Source organism: Nicotiana tomentosiformis, chromosome 9 (genome assembly GCF_000390325.3).
Source record: "Nicotiana tomentosiformis chromosome 9, ASM39032v3, whole genome shotgun sequence".
NCBI lineage: Eukaryota > Viridiplantae > Streptophyta > Magnoliopsida > Solanales > Solanaceae > Nicotiana > Nicotiana tomentosiformis.
The window spans coordinates 27,752,817-27,768,360 of record NC_090820.1 but is presented as its reverse complement, the minus strand read 5'-3'; the positions used below and the strand labels follow the sequence as shown (position 1 = coordinate 27,768,360).

The window sequence follows — 15,544 nt, the reverse complement described above, 5'->3', positions numbered from 1 at the left end:
CGAAGATGGCTTTATTCGTTAAGTTAAATACCCAACATGGGTTTCAAGTATTGTCCCTGTAAGGAAGAAGAATGGCCAGATTCGAGTGTGCATCGACTTCAGGGATCTCAACAATGCTTGTCCCAAAGATGAATTCCCGCTTCCTATTCCAAAGTTGATGATCGATGCTACTACTGGGTATGAGGCAATGTCGCTTATGGATAGTTCGTCAAGCTATAACCAAATTCGCATGGCACTAAAAGATGAAGAGCTTACTGCATTCTGCACCCCCAAGGGTATTTATTGCTACAGGGTAATGCCTTTTGGCTTGAAGAACGCTGGTGCTACTTATCAAAGGGCTATGCAGACTATTTTTGACGACCTTCTACACAAAAATGTCAAATGCTATGTGGACGACTTGGTGGTAAAATTAAGAAAGAGAGGCGACCACTTGAAAGACTTGAGAATGGTGTTTGAGTTGCTCCGGAGGTACAAACTTAAGATGAATCCATTGAAATTCACCTTTGGAGTTACTTCCAGAAAGTTCCTTGGTTTCATTGTCCGACATCGAGGGATTGAAATTGATCAAGCCAAAGTAGATGCAATCTCGAAAATGCTTGAGCCTCGGGATATTCACGAATTGAAAAGTATGCAAGGTAAGTTAGCGTAGCTTAGGAGATTCATCTCAAACCTAGTTGGGAGGTGCCAACCATTCAGTCGCCTTATGAAGAAAGGTGTCCCTTTCAAATGGGACCAAGCGTGTAGCAATGCCTTTGAGAGCATTAAATCATACTTGATGAAGCCTCCGGTTTTAGTATCCCCATACTTGGAAAGTCGTTGATACTATATATTTCAGCACAAGAAAGATCTGTTGGAGCGTTATTGGCCCAAAAAATAGTGAGGGGAAAGAAAACTCTCTTTACTACTTGAGCAGGATGATGACACCAAACGAGCTGAATTATTCGCTAATTGAAAAGTTGTGTTTGGCACTAGTCTTCTCAATTCAAAAGTTGAAGCACTACTTTCAAGCTCATGCTGTTCGTCTTGTTTCTAAAGCAAATCCCATCAAGTTCGTGATGTCAAAACCTGTTCTTAGTGATCGACTAGTGAGATGGTATCTCCAATTTCAACAATTCGAAATTTTGTACATCCCTCAAAAGGCTATAAAAGGATAAGCATTGGCAGACTTCTTGGCAGATCACCCTATACCTGATTATTGGGAGCTAACTGATGAACTGCTTGATGAGGATGCAATGTTCATTGTAGTTCAACCTCCATGGAAGATGTACTTTGATGGTGCTGCATATCGCAGAGGAGCTGGTGTTGGTGTAGTATTTGTCACTTCTCAAGGTGAAGTTCTGCCCTACTCTTTTACGTTGACGCAACTCTGCTCTAACAACATTGCAGAGTATCAAGCACTAATACTTGGGCTTGAAATGGTTGTCGAAATGAAGCGGTTGCAATTGCAAGTCTTTGGTGACTCTCAGTTGGTGATCAACCAGCTTTTAGGTAGTTACGAGGTTAAGAAGCCTGAACTACGCCCATATCATGATTATGCAAAAATATTAATGGGGTGGCTCGGTGATGTAACTATTCAGCATGTGCCAAGGAAAGAAAATAAGAAGGTTGATGCTTTAGCTGCCCTAGCTTCATCGTTAACCCTGCCTGATCAAGCGCAAGTTACTGTCTGCCAAAATTGGGTAGTATAGCCGCCAAATGAGGCTGAAGGTAAAGAAAATGAACTCAAGCATCTTGTCGATGTTTCTGAAGTTGAGAAAGAAGAATGGCGACAATCCGTTATCGACTATTTATGCTATGGGATACTTCTAGAAAATCCGAGAAGAAGGACTGAAATCCGTCGTCGTGTACCTCGCTTCCTTTACTACAAAGATACTCTATACAGAAGGTCATTCGAGGGAGTACTCTTGCGATGCTTAGGGGAAGAAGAATCACTCCAAGCTCGGCAAGAGGCACATTCTAGGATATGTGGGTCACACCAGTCTGGACCAAAGCTCCACTTCCATATAAAAAGGATGGGATATTATTCGCCAATAATGGTAAAAGATTGCTTGGACTATGCTCGAAGATGCAAGGCTTGTTAATTCCATGCGAAGTTTATTCATCAACCTCCTGAAGTGTTGCACCCGACTGTGGCATCCTGGTCATTTGACGCTTGGGGATTGGATGTTGTTGGACTACTGCCAAAGTCCTCTAGTGGGAACCTATACATCTTGGCTGCAACTGACTACTTATCAAAATGGGCTGAAGTTGTTGCTCTTAAGGAGGTAAAGAAGGAAAATGTTGCAAGTTTCATCCGAGTAAACATAATCTATTGCTTTGGCATTCCTCTTTACATAATAACGGATAATGGAAAGACATTCGATAATAGGTTGATGAACAAGATTTGTGATCTCTTTGGCTTCAAGAAACGTAACTCTTCGATGTACAATGTTGCCGCCAATAGTCTAGCTGAGGCATTCAACAAAACTCTATGCAACTTGTTAAAGAAAGTCGTCTCCAAATCCAAACGAGATTGGAATGACCGTATGGAAGAAGATCTATGGGTATATAGTACGACTCACTGCACGCCAATACAAGCGACTCCTTATTCACTCATTTATGGAGTCGAAGTTGTCTTGCCACTCGAGCGTCAAATACCTTCATTACGACTGGATATTCAAAAAGGGATCACTGATGAAGAAAATGCTCCACTTTGATTAGCAGAGTTGGAGGATCTTGATGAGAAGAGGTTGGAAGCTTAACAGAGTCTTGAATGTTATCAAGCTCGATTGTCTCGCACCTTTAATAAAAGAGTTCACCCGAAATCCTTTCAAGTAGGAGATCAAGTCCTTGTCATACGAAGACCCATAATTACTTCTCATAAATCTGTAGGGAAGTTCACTTCAAAATAGGATAGGTCATATGTCGTACAAGAAGCTTATTCAAGTGGGGCTTACAATCTAGTTGATGCAGATGGCATGAGAATCGGCCCTATCAATGGAAAGTTTTTGAAGAAGTATTTTCCTTGAAGTTTCAACGCTCCTTGACGCATGAGCCTAAACTGCATGTTCCTACACTCCTGGCCCGCATGAGTCTAAACTGTGTATGGCCCACGAAAAAAAAAATTTCGTTAGGTTGAAAACCTCGAAAGGGGCTGCCTAGGCAAACGTTAGGACATAAAAATAAAAATAAAGGTTGAAAACCTTGAAAGGGGCGGCTTAAGCAAAAGTTAGGACATAAAAAAAAAATATAATAAGAAAATAAAAAAAATATCCACCCATTCTGAACTACGGTATGACTTGATCATCTTTATCGAGGTACGTAGGCAGCTTAGAGTTTCATTCTGAGTTCAGCCGCATAAGCTCAAAAGATACATATTGCCCTAGTCGTTGTCCAAATGAAGTATGATGGAAGTAATTCATTCAAACAACACTTGAAAATCGGGCTGAAATTTCATTCTTCTTTTGAACTTTAGATCTCATATGACTTAGAGGGTGCAAGCCTTCATGATAAACTAGTGTCTTCAATAGGGCGATTATAGTCTTTTAGGAGGCTACCAAGTATTTGCACTAAAGTTGAGGGATTTACTATGTCTTCATATTCACCAAATCTTTAAGTCCTCTGGTCTTCAAGTTTTCTGCTCTTCAAGTTGAAATGTTTAAACCTTCCAAGTCTCCAAGTTGAAGTCTTCAAGTCCGTCGATCTTCAAGTTGCAGTCTCCAAGTTGAAATCTTCAAGTCTGTCGGTCTTCATGTTGAAGTCTTCGCGTTCGCCATTCTTCAAGTTGAAGTCTGCAAAGTCCGCCAAATCTTTGAGTTGAAGCTTTATAATTTTCCAATCTTAAGGTGGACATATAAGTCCCTTTACACCTTAAGTTGGCCTCTTCGTGGGTTTGTCCTTAAAAAAAATTATTACTTTTAAATCTTAAGGTGGACATATAAGTCCCTTTGCACCTTAAGTTGGCCTCTTCGTGGGTTTGTCCTTAAAAGGAAACTATAACTTTCCAATCTTAAGGTGGACATGTAAGTCCCTTTGCACCTTAAGTTGACCTCTTCGTGGGTTTGTCCTTAAAAGGAAACTATAACTTTTCAATATTAAGGTGGACATATAAATCCCTTTGCACCTTAAGTAGGCCTCTTCGTAGGTTTGTCCTTAAAAGGAAACTATAACTTTCCAATTTTAAGGTGGACATGTAAGTCTCTTGAGAGTAATCTCTCCGATAGTCGAGCCACATTGAGAGTAATCTCTCCGATAGTCGGGTCATTTCGAGAGTAATCTCTCTGGTAGTCGAGCCACATCGAGAGTTATATCTCCGATAGTCGGGTCATTTTGAGAGTAATCTCTCCAGTAGTCGGGCCATATTGAGAGTAATCTCTCCGGTAGTCGGGCCATATTGAGAGTAATCTCTCCGGTAGTCAAGCCACATTGAGAATAATCTCTCTAATAGTCGCTCCACATTGAGAGTAATCTCTCCAGTAGTCGAGCCACATTGAGAGTAATCTCTCCGATAGTCGGGTCACCTTGAGAGTAATATCTCCGATATTCGAGCAGGGATGAGTGTCCATCCCTTCACACTCTATTCGAGCGGGGATGAGTGCCCATCCCTTCACACTCTAAGATTATCTTCTTCATCCATGAATTATCTCGTTAAACAAGAACGTATCCTTCTCGTTTGACCTACAAAAAAAGAGACAAAAACGAAAGAAAAAAAAAAACTTTACCTGCGAGTTACGAATTCGAGGCAAGTTTACAAATTGCAATTGATGCTTAATAAACAGATGAGCAGGGGTTTATATAGATCTCAAAGGGGGCTTCTGAAACGTGAAGTGCCAATGTGGGATCAATGTTTAGGCGGCTCCGACAATTAGTTTCCCACATGAATTGGGATGCGGTAATTTGATCGGATAATAATAGTCTGTTCCACAATCCAAGTAGAAGTCTAATTAAGTAGTGGAAAGAAGCTTGATTCACAGAGCCACATGCACTAAATTACACAACTATTTGAGAAGCAACTCAAGACTTACATGACGTGATCTTGGACTTACCTTGGAAATTTTTATCTATATAGTTCATATCAATCAAAGCCCACTTTACATGGAACTTGCATAAAGAACTCATCTGGCATTTGTGCAAGAAAATGCCAAAATATCATGCAATGCTATGAGTTGGATTTGAGATTATTTAATTAATCTTGAATGGCAAGTATACTATATGACAATTATGATTCTCCATTTTGACCAAAGTCAAAATGGAACATTAGCAAACAAATATAGTGTTCATCGTGACTGCATTTGGAACCTTAGTGTTTCAAGCTTTGGAGTTATCATTATTACTTTTTAGAAGGATGGGTTAAGCTTTATGTGAAAAGAAAGAGAAGGAAGGATGTTGCTTCACATTACTTCAAGCCTAGTCCTTAAATGCGACGAGTTTTGAAGTAGAGAGCATTTGTAGGCATACAAATTTTATTGAATTTAGATTCAATAAAATAATTTAGACTATATTTTAAATTCAAGATATATTGGTCCAAAAAAATATTATGGGCTAATACATAATTTAATTAAGAACAATTAACTGAACTAGCAGCTCATATCAGTTATAAACTCTAAATAAACCTATTTTATTTTTATAACTCATTTTAAACGTCGTACACATCCTTTTTACTTTTTTTAGCCAGTTAAGCTAGTTGACAAGTTAGCCGTAATTGTAGGGATTGTGATTTGAAATTACTTAATTTTAGGGATTATAGGGGATAAGGCATATGAAAATATACGAATATGATTCCCAACAAAAAAGGGTCTCTTTTATTTTCTACTTTGGTCTCTCTTTCGGTCTCTCTCCCAGTGTAGAGAAGTAAAGAATTTGGTTTCTCTCTCCCTTCATTCCCTCGTTTATGCTCAATATCTCTCATTGAAGTGAAGGTTTATGTTCCTATTAAAGTGAAGTTTTCTATTTCTAAAAGTTGGTTATGATATTAACAAGATCCGAAAATGGCACTATTGTACCGATGAAGGGCGGGCAAAACAAGAAGTTAATTTAGTCAAAGCTTAAATGATTGTTAATCATTCGGAAAAATTTGAAGATGAAGTAGCGTTGCTAGTACTTGAGTTTTACTTATAATTTTATTTATCTTTTTTGGGGATTGTTTTCATGTTGATGTCTTATCAATCAATTTATTCTCAATATATGCAATTTATACATATAAAACAAAGCAGTAATGAATCTGCTTTTATAAATAAAAAAAATTACACTACACATATTATACATGCAACCAGAGTTATACAAATACACATTCATTATTCAATGATAATGAATATTGAATCTGCAAGCTCGAATAAATATACAACTATTGCATTTATACACAGATTAAACAGAGTTATTCATAAATTATACGTGCAAAGGAAAAAACATAGAGCACATAATAAATATTTTACACACAGCTACACATGGATTATATATGGTACACATACAAACATGGCTATATACATCTATACATTCATTATTCAACGATGAATGAATAATCAGTAAGCAAGCTCTAAAATTTTCATCTATCACATTTATACACAAAGTAAACAGAATTATCCACAAGTTATACAATAAAGGAAAATACACGTAGCATATAATAAAAAAAATTAGACATAGCTGCATATGGGTATACACACGCACGGCTAATCACATGTAGGGAATGTTTTCTTTTTTTATTTGCTTTCCGCTCATTATCCACGTAATTGTAGGGTACAAACTTTTCGCCTATTTTCTGTTATGCAACGATTTTTATTCGACGCTCTTATTTGGTATGGCTACCCATTTTAGGGTTATTTTCTATAAACTAGCTTTTAGGGCTAGGAGGAGTTGTAAAGACTAATGGACTGGCTATTTATATTTTTTTTCCCTTTAATTAATTATATAAGTCCAATACATATTGACTAAATGAGTAAGTCTTAATCCATTAGGCTAGCCCATTTAATTGGGCTAAAGTGATGAACCTATTTCATTAGGCTCAAGATATCATCTTCTTATAGGCCCAGTTTGGTGCCACGCGTGAAATGACATAGCACGCCAAGTGAAATGAAAGAGCCAATAGGATCATGCCACGTGTCAAAATGACAAGGCATGCCAAGTCACGTTAAAAGGCTAATGAAATCGCACTACGTGTGCAAGTGACATGTTCTGGCCAATCAAATGAGGCCATGTCATACTTCAATTTGATTGGTCAGAAGGAATTTGTTCTTATCACAACTTTTTCCTTCCACAACTATAAATAGGGGTCTTCATAACCCAGAAAAGACGCCAGAAATTATAACAAGAAGCAAGAAAGAGCTCGTGGATCAAACGCCGCAAATTTCTCTACAAGTTTCAAGCTTCAAGAAATCAAGTTCAAGCTCAAGAACGAAGAACAAGTCAAGATTCAAGGAGTACGAGTTCAAATCAAAGTTCGTGGTAGTTGAATTCAAGATCATCGTTCGTGGAAATAAATATAGATTCAAGATCAAATTCAAAGGCCCTTGAATTTATTTACTATTGAAAAGACGAATCAGAGGATTCATAGAGATTGTACACTCAAATTACTTGAAATCAAATACTATGATTGTTGCGATATTTTTCGGTCTCGATTATTTTTCTGACATAAATTTATTGTCTACACCAAAATTTAGAAACACACCTCATTTGCAGTAAGGTTTTCACAGGTAGCCTTAGGAGTATTTCAGATATTAGCTCTTGGGGAAGAACTGGCACTGATTCTGAATCATTGAACAACCCAAGATTTGATGTTGTTGCTTTGTGCTTCGACAATTCCATTTGCGGCTTGGAAATCGTATGAAAGCGTTTTGGCTCAGCTTAAACACTTTTATTTGGGTGTTTAAATTCAAATATTTTATAGTGTGAGTGAACTGTCTATTTTTTAATTTTATTTTTTAATGTCCCAAAAAAAGTCCTAACTTATCGACCTCTAGCCATTAATCATATACTTACTAAAACTAGTCAAGCACATATAAAAATTAAAAACTCAAAGAAATAAGGTTCTTTTTCTCCAAGAATTATACACAAAGATCTCTTTCCATATTTTTAAGCGTGATTAGCAACATTAGATGCAAGACTGAAGAAAATTTTCGTGGATGAGATAACAAATAAGGTGATGAAATAAATAAATATATATATATATATATATACATACAAGATTCCAAAAATTTAAGCAAAAAGGGACTTTCTTCAATGGGTATAGTTGAGATTCATTGAAAACATATAGATGAGTCAATATACAAAATTTGAGGAAGATTGGAGGTGATTTGGATTGATTTGGTATCAAAATTCGTAGTTAAAATCAAGTTCAAAAAATTCTTCTACGACACGTGTATCAAACATATATCATGCATGTATCTCACATGCAGGTATACATGGATATACATGTGATACACATTTGATACAAATATGATACATATGTGATACACAAGTGATACACAATGTGATACACTTATCACTTTTTTATGTTCGGCTTTTACTTCGAATTTTCAATTCAAAACATCTCAAAACTCCACCAAATCATCCCAAAACTGAGATTCAAGTTCCTTAAAATGTACTCAATCTATTCTAATAACACCCACTCAAAACAAAGTAAAAATTTGATCTTTTTTACTTACAAATAGATATTTGCCTAACATTAGTAATATTTTATGAATTGACTATTGTTTTGTAATAAACTACTTACGAATGGACATAATTGATATTTTCCTTTTTTTTAGCAAAATATTACGTCCAGTCCATTTCTGTAATTTAGTTTTTGGGTCCATTTTATATCGCAACTCCAGATATACACAGGGAGAATGATACAAATAGGATATGTTAGGTATTTGTTTTTCGACCCCGATAATAGATTGTGAAAAATAATCTGCAGTCAAATTTTAAAGCATGTTTGCTAGAATTTCAGTAAGTTATGGTGATTATCAGGATTAGTGGCAAAGTCCAGATGGTCACTAGAATTTGTCAGCATTGTGGCTAAATTCCTCGTGCTTCCAAAATTTGGGCGATTGATAGACTCCTTCCCAAAATTCTGAACAACATGCTTCAAGTTCTGCCATAGGCTATTTTTTAAGGATTTTTCTTAACCGGATCAAAATTTAAAAAATTATATTGTTTACCCGAAAAATCGAACAGAATTGAATTTGTACGTAATTCTAAGGGTATGGGGTATAACTTGATACAAATCGTAAAGAGAAAAAGAAATATACAATCTTGACTATAAAGAATGAAAGATAAATGAGCAAAATAAGACGAAGTAATGGAGCTCAAAAGGTTAATCTTTCATTATGAGAAATAGTATTTTTGTTACAATGTGTGAATGTCTTGATACCTCTTACAGAAACAATAATCATTCTTTTTATAGTGGAGGGATCTTGCTTTAGATATAATAAAAAATACATAGTGGGGACCCATGATGAATCAGCTTTTCCATAATTCCCGCCAGGATTATTTTCCCTAGTGCGGTTGCAATGGCTCTTGTTTATGAGCTCGATATAGACTCGAGCTCGGGGTCGGTGTCGGTCGGTTTCTGACTCAAAAGCTCGATAATTTCGCTTTGCCTCATAGTTCGATTTGGATTCGGGCTCGATAATGATATCGAGCTTAACGTTGATCGGTCCTAGAACTCGAAGCTTGATGACCTGACTTGGGGCCTCAACCTGATATTACAAAGACGTTTTTCGATCAATAAATTACCATCTCGACTAGTTCGTACATAGGACTAATCGGTTTTGGTCGTATACAGATAGTTCCCTCGTTTCTCGGGAAGGATGTAACGAGAAACGACATGATTTTCCAACGGTACGATTAGATATATATTGATGTTTGCATCGAGTCCGATCGTGACGTACGTGATAGTTATCCCGTCAGTTCAGTTTACCGAGGCATTTAATGCGTGTCAGACGGTGGTCGGCCACCGCTGGCATTGAACCGTCATTGCTCAATCTATAAATAGACCCTCATTTTACCATTTATCACTTTTACATCTTCAATCTCCAAATTTTCCAAGTTCTTCTTCTGAGTTCACTTGTCCTTCTGTGATTTAGCTGCCTTTAGGGCATCGATGGTCTTCTTCACTCGGGCCACCAGCACGGACCCGTCATTTTCTTCTTCTTCTTCTTCTTTTTCTTCTTCTTCTTCTTCTTCGTCTCCATCCCTTAGACGCAGAACTGATTCCATGGTTAAAGGGATGATATTCTTCCTCGGCTTACGAGCCATCCTCATCTTCGGTTTTGGATCTTCGGAAGCGGAGGCCCTTTTTCTCTTATTATCCTTCATCGGTTTTGGAACATAGGTCGAAGCCTCTTTCTCGACGGGCGGCGGCCTCAGAACCGCATCTTTTCCCATGCCTACATACAAGAAAATTGATTCAAATATATGGAAAATATCTCGTTCGAACTACCAAAGATACTAGAAAGAAGCTTACCATGATTTTTGGCCTCCCATCAGCCCTTTGATAATTCACGCCATGAGCGTACGACATATGTGGAGGTCGAGGCTAGATTCCATACCCAGTTATTGAGGTCGGGAACCGCACCGGGCATCCAAGGAACCGCTGCATCACAAAAATGGGATATCTGTGAGAAAGAAATGAAGGGACAAAATAGTGGGAGATAACAGCAAAATTACACTTACGCTTCATATTCCACTTGTCGGGAAATGGCATCTTTTAAGTCGGAATCAGGTCCGAAGTCTTCACTCAAATGAACCTGCCCATCCAGCCTCGATCCTTGTCCTCGTCTATGCTCGAGAACAGAACCTTGGTAGCCCGGCACTGGAGTTTTATTAACCCGCCTCAAAAGAGGCTAGGGCAGTACAATCGAATGAGATAGTCGAGGGTGAAAGGCATCTCCTCGATTTTGTTCACGAAGTAACGGATCAAAATAACGATCTGCCAAGAAGAAGGATGGATCTGGCCTAAGGTTATTTGGTATTGATGGCAGAAATCGATAATAACAGGGTCGAGGGGACCTAATGTGAAAGGGTAAGTATACACACTTAAAAACCCTTTCACGTAAGTGGCAATATCTTCCTCAGAAGATGGGATTACTATTTCTTTGTTCTCCCAATTGCAATCTTTCCTTATCAGTTCGAGATGTCCCTCAGTTATCGAACATATATACCTCGATACTGGCTCACATCGGCCGAGAACCGATGAGCCTTTGTCAACCTTAAAATAAGAGGTAAGAGCACACGCCCCAGGAACGCACTCCTCAGGCCGTGGCTCCGCCGGTGTTTTGTCGACGGCAAGCTGTGAGGAGGAAGCTTTTTCTTTTTGAGGAATGGTTTTTGATGTTTTTGTCATTTTTTGATTTAAAAATCAAAAATAGAAGGAGGTAACAAAGATTTGGTATATTTGAAGAAAGATTTAAATTTAGAGATTGGAGATGCTTCCCACTGAAGTCAACAAATGGTGGGTATATCATAAGAGGCCGGTCTTGAAGCTCTCCGAACTGAGGAGAACGCCACAAGCGAGTCGCTTGGGGAAATAGTAATCGAAGACTCGCCCACTCTCCCTACCTTTTCCGAATGGGCGATTCTGGAAGCCCAAGCTTTGGGAGCCCTCGAGATAAACCGGTCTCATGAAGGGGAGGACCCCTTCTGTGATTTATTTACTGGGGTTGAGGATGTTGATGGCCCTAGTGATATGTCGAACCTTTTCTGTGAAGTGCAGCAAACTCTTAATCGGGTGAGTTTTAGCTTCCTTCATTGATATTACTTTTATGTTTGCTATTCTTCCCTAACTTCTTTTCTTCTTTCTTACGTAGGCCACAGCGGTTCATCGAGAAGTATGTTCTCGGTCTCGAGCTGAGTTGTGTCGGTACGAGGCCGACCTCCGACGGGTCACGGAGGAGAGGAACTCCCTTAGACTCCTCTTCGGGCAAAGGGAAGAAGAAAATAAAGACCTCTGAGCTGAGTTGGACAAGGCTCATCAAGACCTGACCGACCTGACCGAGCAGGTAATAATAATCTTAAAAGCCCATGGGCTCGATCCTGGAACGGTGGCTAATATTTCGATCTCACAGCTGCAGTAGAAGCTTGAGGTGATTGGGAAGCTTCGTGAAGAGGTCGATATGATAAGGGCGGAGTTCTTGGGATTGAAAGATGGTATGGACCGTCTTGCCGCAGAAAAATAAACTGCTTGAGCCCAATTATTATTGGCCGAAAATCAACTTCAAGGCATGAAGGAGAAGATCTTGGTTCAATCAGGAAAACTAAAGGAGCTTGAGGCTCGATTGGCCTCCGAACTTGCCAAGGCCAAATCTGACACCGAAAAAGCAAAGGCTAATGCGGATGCATTCGTGGCCATCTATCGGGCTGATGCTGAAGCTGCTCAGGTATAGGTAAGAGAGGCAGCGGAGACTGCTAACACTCGAGCACTTTGGGTTGCTGAACTTGCTAAATGTTGATCTCGGAGGGAGACCCTTGAGAAGATCCATGCTCGAGGTTTTGATCTCACCGAAGAGATAAAAGGGGCTAAAGAGCTCGAAACCGATACTGAAGCCTTAGCTTCTGATGATAATGATGATGACGATGATGATGAGGGGAGAAAAAGTGGGTCTGAGAGTGGGGAGGGCCCCGATGGAGAAGAAAACACCCCCGGAGATAACCAAGAAACTTAACCCTTAGTTTCTATTTTGGTTTTTGTGTAGGATCATGTTCGGACGTTGTAAACATTATTTTGTATATATATATATATATATATATATATATATATATATATATATATATATATATAAATAAAATCTTTTCTTTTCCCTACTTGCCTCTGTATTATTCTATGCCTTGTGAAGATTTTGTTTTATTCATGCCTTATGAAGGTTTTCATAAGGGTTAAGGCAATTTGATCGAATTTGGACCTTGTAGCCTTTATAACTAAGTGAGTGCTTGCTCAAACTCGAAATAAGGTAGCACGTAGGCTTAGTAGTCGAGTGAGTGATTGCTCGAACTCGAAGTAATATAGCCCGTAGGCTTAGAGGTCGAGTGAGTGCTTTGCTCGAACCTGAAGAAATATAGCATGTAGGCTTGGAGGTCGAGTGAGTGTTTTGCTTGAACTTGAAGAAATATAGCATGTAGGATTGATAGTCAAGTGAGTGCTTAGAAGAATGCAAAGTAATGTAGCCCGTAGGCTTAATGGTCGAGTGAGTGCCTGCTCTAACTCGAAGTGATGTAGCCCGTAAGATTAATGGTCGAGTGAGTGCCTACTCTAACTCGAAGTGATGTAGCCCGTAGGCTTTATTAGTCGAGTGAGTGATTCGAACTCGAAGTAATGTAGCTCGTAGGCTTAGTAGTCGAGTGAGTGCTTGCTCGAACTCGAAGTAATGTAGCCCGTAGGCTTAATAGTTGAGTGAATGATTTCTCGAACCTAAAATAAGAGTAGCCCGTAGGCTTAGTAGTCGAGTGAATGCTTGCTCGAACTCGAAGTAATGTAGCTCGTAGGCTTAATGGTCGAGTGAGTGTCTACTCTAACTCGAAGTGATGTAGCCCGTAGGCTTAATGGTCGAGTGAGTGCCTACTCTAACTCGAAGTGATGTAGCCCGTAGGCTTTATTAGTCGAGTGAGTGATTCGAACTCAAAGTAATGTAGCATGTAGGCTTAGTAGTCGAGTGAGTGCTTGCTCGAACTCGAAGTAATATAGCCCGTAGGCTTAATGGTTGAGTGAGTGATTTCTGGAACTCAAAATAAGAGTAGCCCATAGGCTTAGTAGTCGAGTGAGTGCCTGCTCGAACTCGAAGTAATGTAGCCCGTAGGCTTAATGGTTGAGTGAGTGATTTCTCGAACTCAAAATAAGAGTAGCCCGTAGGCTTAGTAGTCGAGTGAGTACTTGCTCGAACTCGAAGTAATGTAGCCCGTAGGCTTAGAGGTCGAGTGGCAGTCCCCGATTTGTGGGGTGATGGTCGGCCCTTGGGCCTGTTTGCGTAGTATATCATGAAATAGAGGATGGGTTGTGAGACATGAGATATGGGCAAAGAAGTTTCTTTTCATGTCGTTATACATGTGTCTATATTTTTTACCAGGGATTGAGGAATCTAGACGAGCATGGTTCATTTTGACCATTTGGCTCTTATAATTTTTCCTATCGGAACCTTGTCGTTATGAAGTAACTTTCTTGCATCGAACTTTGATAATCGAACATCGAACTTGATATATTTGAGGGTAATGCCCCACCAGTATTCGAGGTTGATTGTAAAGAGGCCTCGGATACTGTTGAATTATTCTAAGTTAACACGATCAATGATTTCCTCATTAAAAACCTTGCCAGAAAACGCATTTGGGACAAAACCGGTCAAAGGGAAAAAGAGTGCAACGCATGCTTTCAGACCTAAGGCTTCGTGTTGAATGATCCATCCTAATTCCTGATTGAACTTCTGCAAGGGTTCGTTTCTAAATATAAACGAACATGGGAGGGTCGTACCTTAGCAGTAGTATTGTTTTAGATGCGACGCGTTCCAATTGCTTGGTAGTTGTTTGCCATTTATAATACCGAGCTTGTAGGATCCTTTACCGACGTTTTCGAGTACCTGATACGGTCCTTCTCAGTTTGGACCCAGTTTTCCTTCATTTGGATTTCGGGTGCTGAGGGTGACTTTTCTTGGCACTAAGTCCCCGATTTTAAAATGGAAAAGATTGGTTCTTTGATTATAGTATCTTTCGATCCGTTATTTTTGGGCGACCAATCAGACGAGAGCGGCTTCTCATTTTTCATCCAATAATTCGAGGCTAGTATTCATAGCCTCGTGATTTGACTCTTCTTTTGTGTATCAAAGCCTGGCACTGGGTTCCCCGGCTTTGACTGGGATTAAGGCTTTGGAGCCATACACTAAGGAGAACGGGGTTACCCCCGTACTGGACTTTGATGTTGTTCGATATGCCCAAAGGACTTCGGATAGAATTTCTCTCTGTTTCCCCTTTGGCGTCGTTTAACCTTTTTTTTTAGGTTTTGAATGATAGTTTTGTTTGTTGATTCGACTTGTCCGTTCCCACTAGGGTGGTACGGCGTTGATAATATCCTTTTTATTTTGTGACCTTCGAGGAATTTCGTCACTTTGGTACCAATAAATTATTTTCCATTGTCACACACTATTTCGGCGGGTAACCCAAATCGACATACTATGTGATCCCAGATGAAGTCTATAACTTCTTTCTCTCTCACTTTTTCGAACGCCTGTGCTTCAACCCATTTAGAGAAATAGCGAGTCATAAATAAAATGAACTTAGCTTTACCTGGGGCCGATGGTAGAGGGCCGACGATATCCATCCCCCATTTTATGAATGGCCATGGGGGTAAGACTGAATGAAGTTGTTCTTCGGGCTGATTGATCATTGGTGCAAACCTTTGACATTTATCACATTTTCGAACAAACTCCTTAGTGTCATTTTCCATGCTATCCCAGTAGTATCCTGCTCTAATGATTTTGTGAATCGGTGATTTGGCGCCGGAGTAGTTCCCACAAGTGCCTTCATGGACCTCTCAAAAAACATAATCGGTGTCTCCTGGTCCTAAGCATAATGCCAATGGTCCATCGAACGTCCTTCTGTATAATGTTCC

The 15,544-nt window shown here is 39.3% G+C and overlaps 1 protein-coding gene across 1 annotated transcript; it reads left to right on the top strand.

The window, feature by feature from the left end:
- Window positions 1-12,176: 12,176 nt before the first annotated feature.
- LOC138898523 (uncharacterized) lies at window positions 12,177-12,617 on the top strand. Its single transcript, XM_070184595.1, has 2 exons — window positions 12,177-12,332; window positions 12,417-12,617. The coding sequence occupies exons 1-2, from the start codon at window positions 12,177-12,179 to the stop codon at window positions 12,615-12,617; spliced, it is 357 nt and encodes a 118-aa protein (XP_070040696.1).
- Window positions 12,618-15,544: the final 2,927 nt, after the last annotated feature.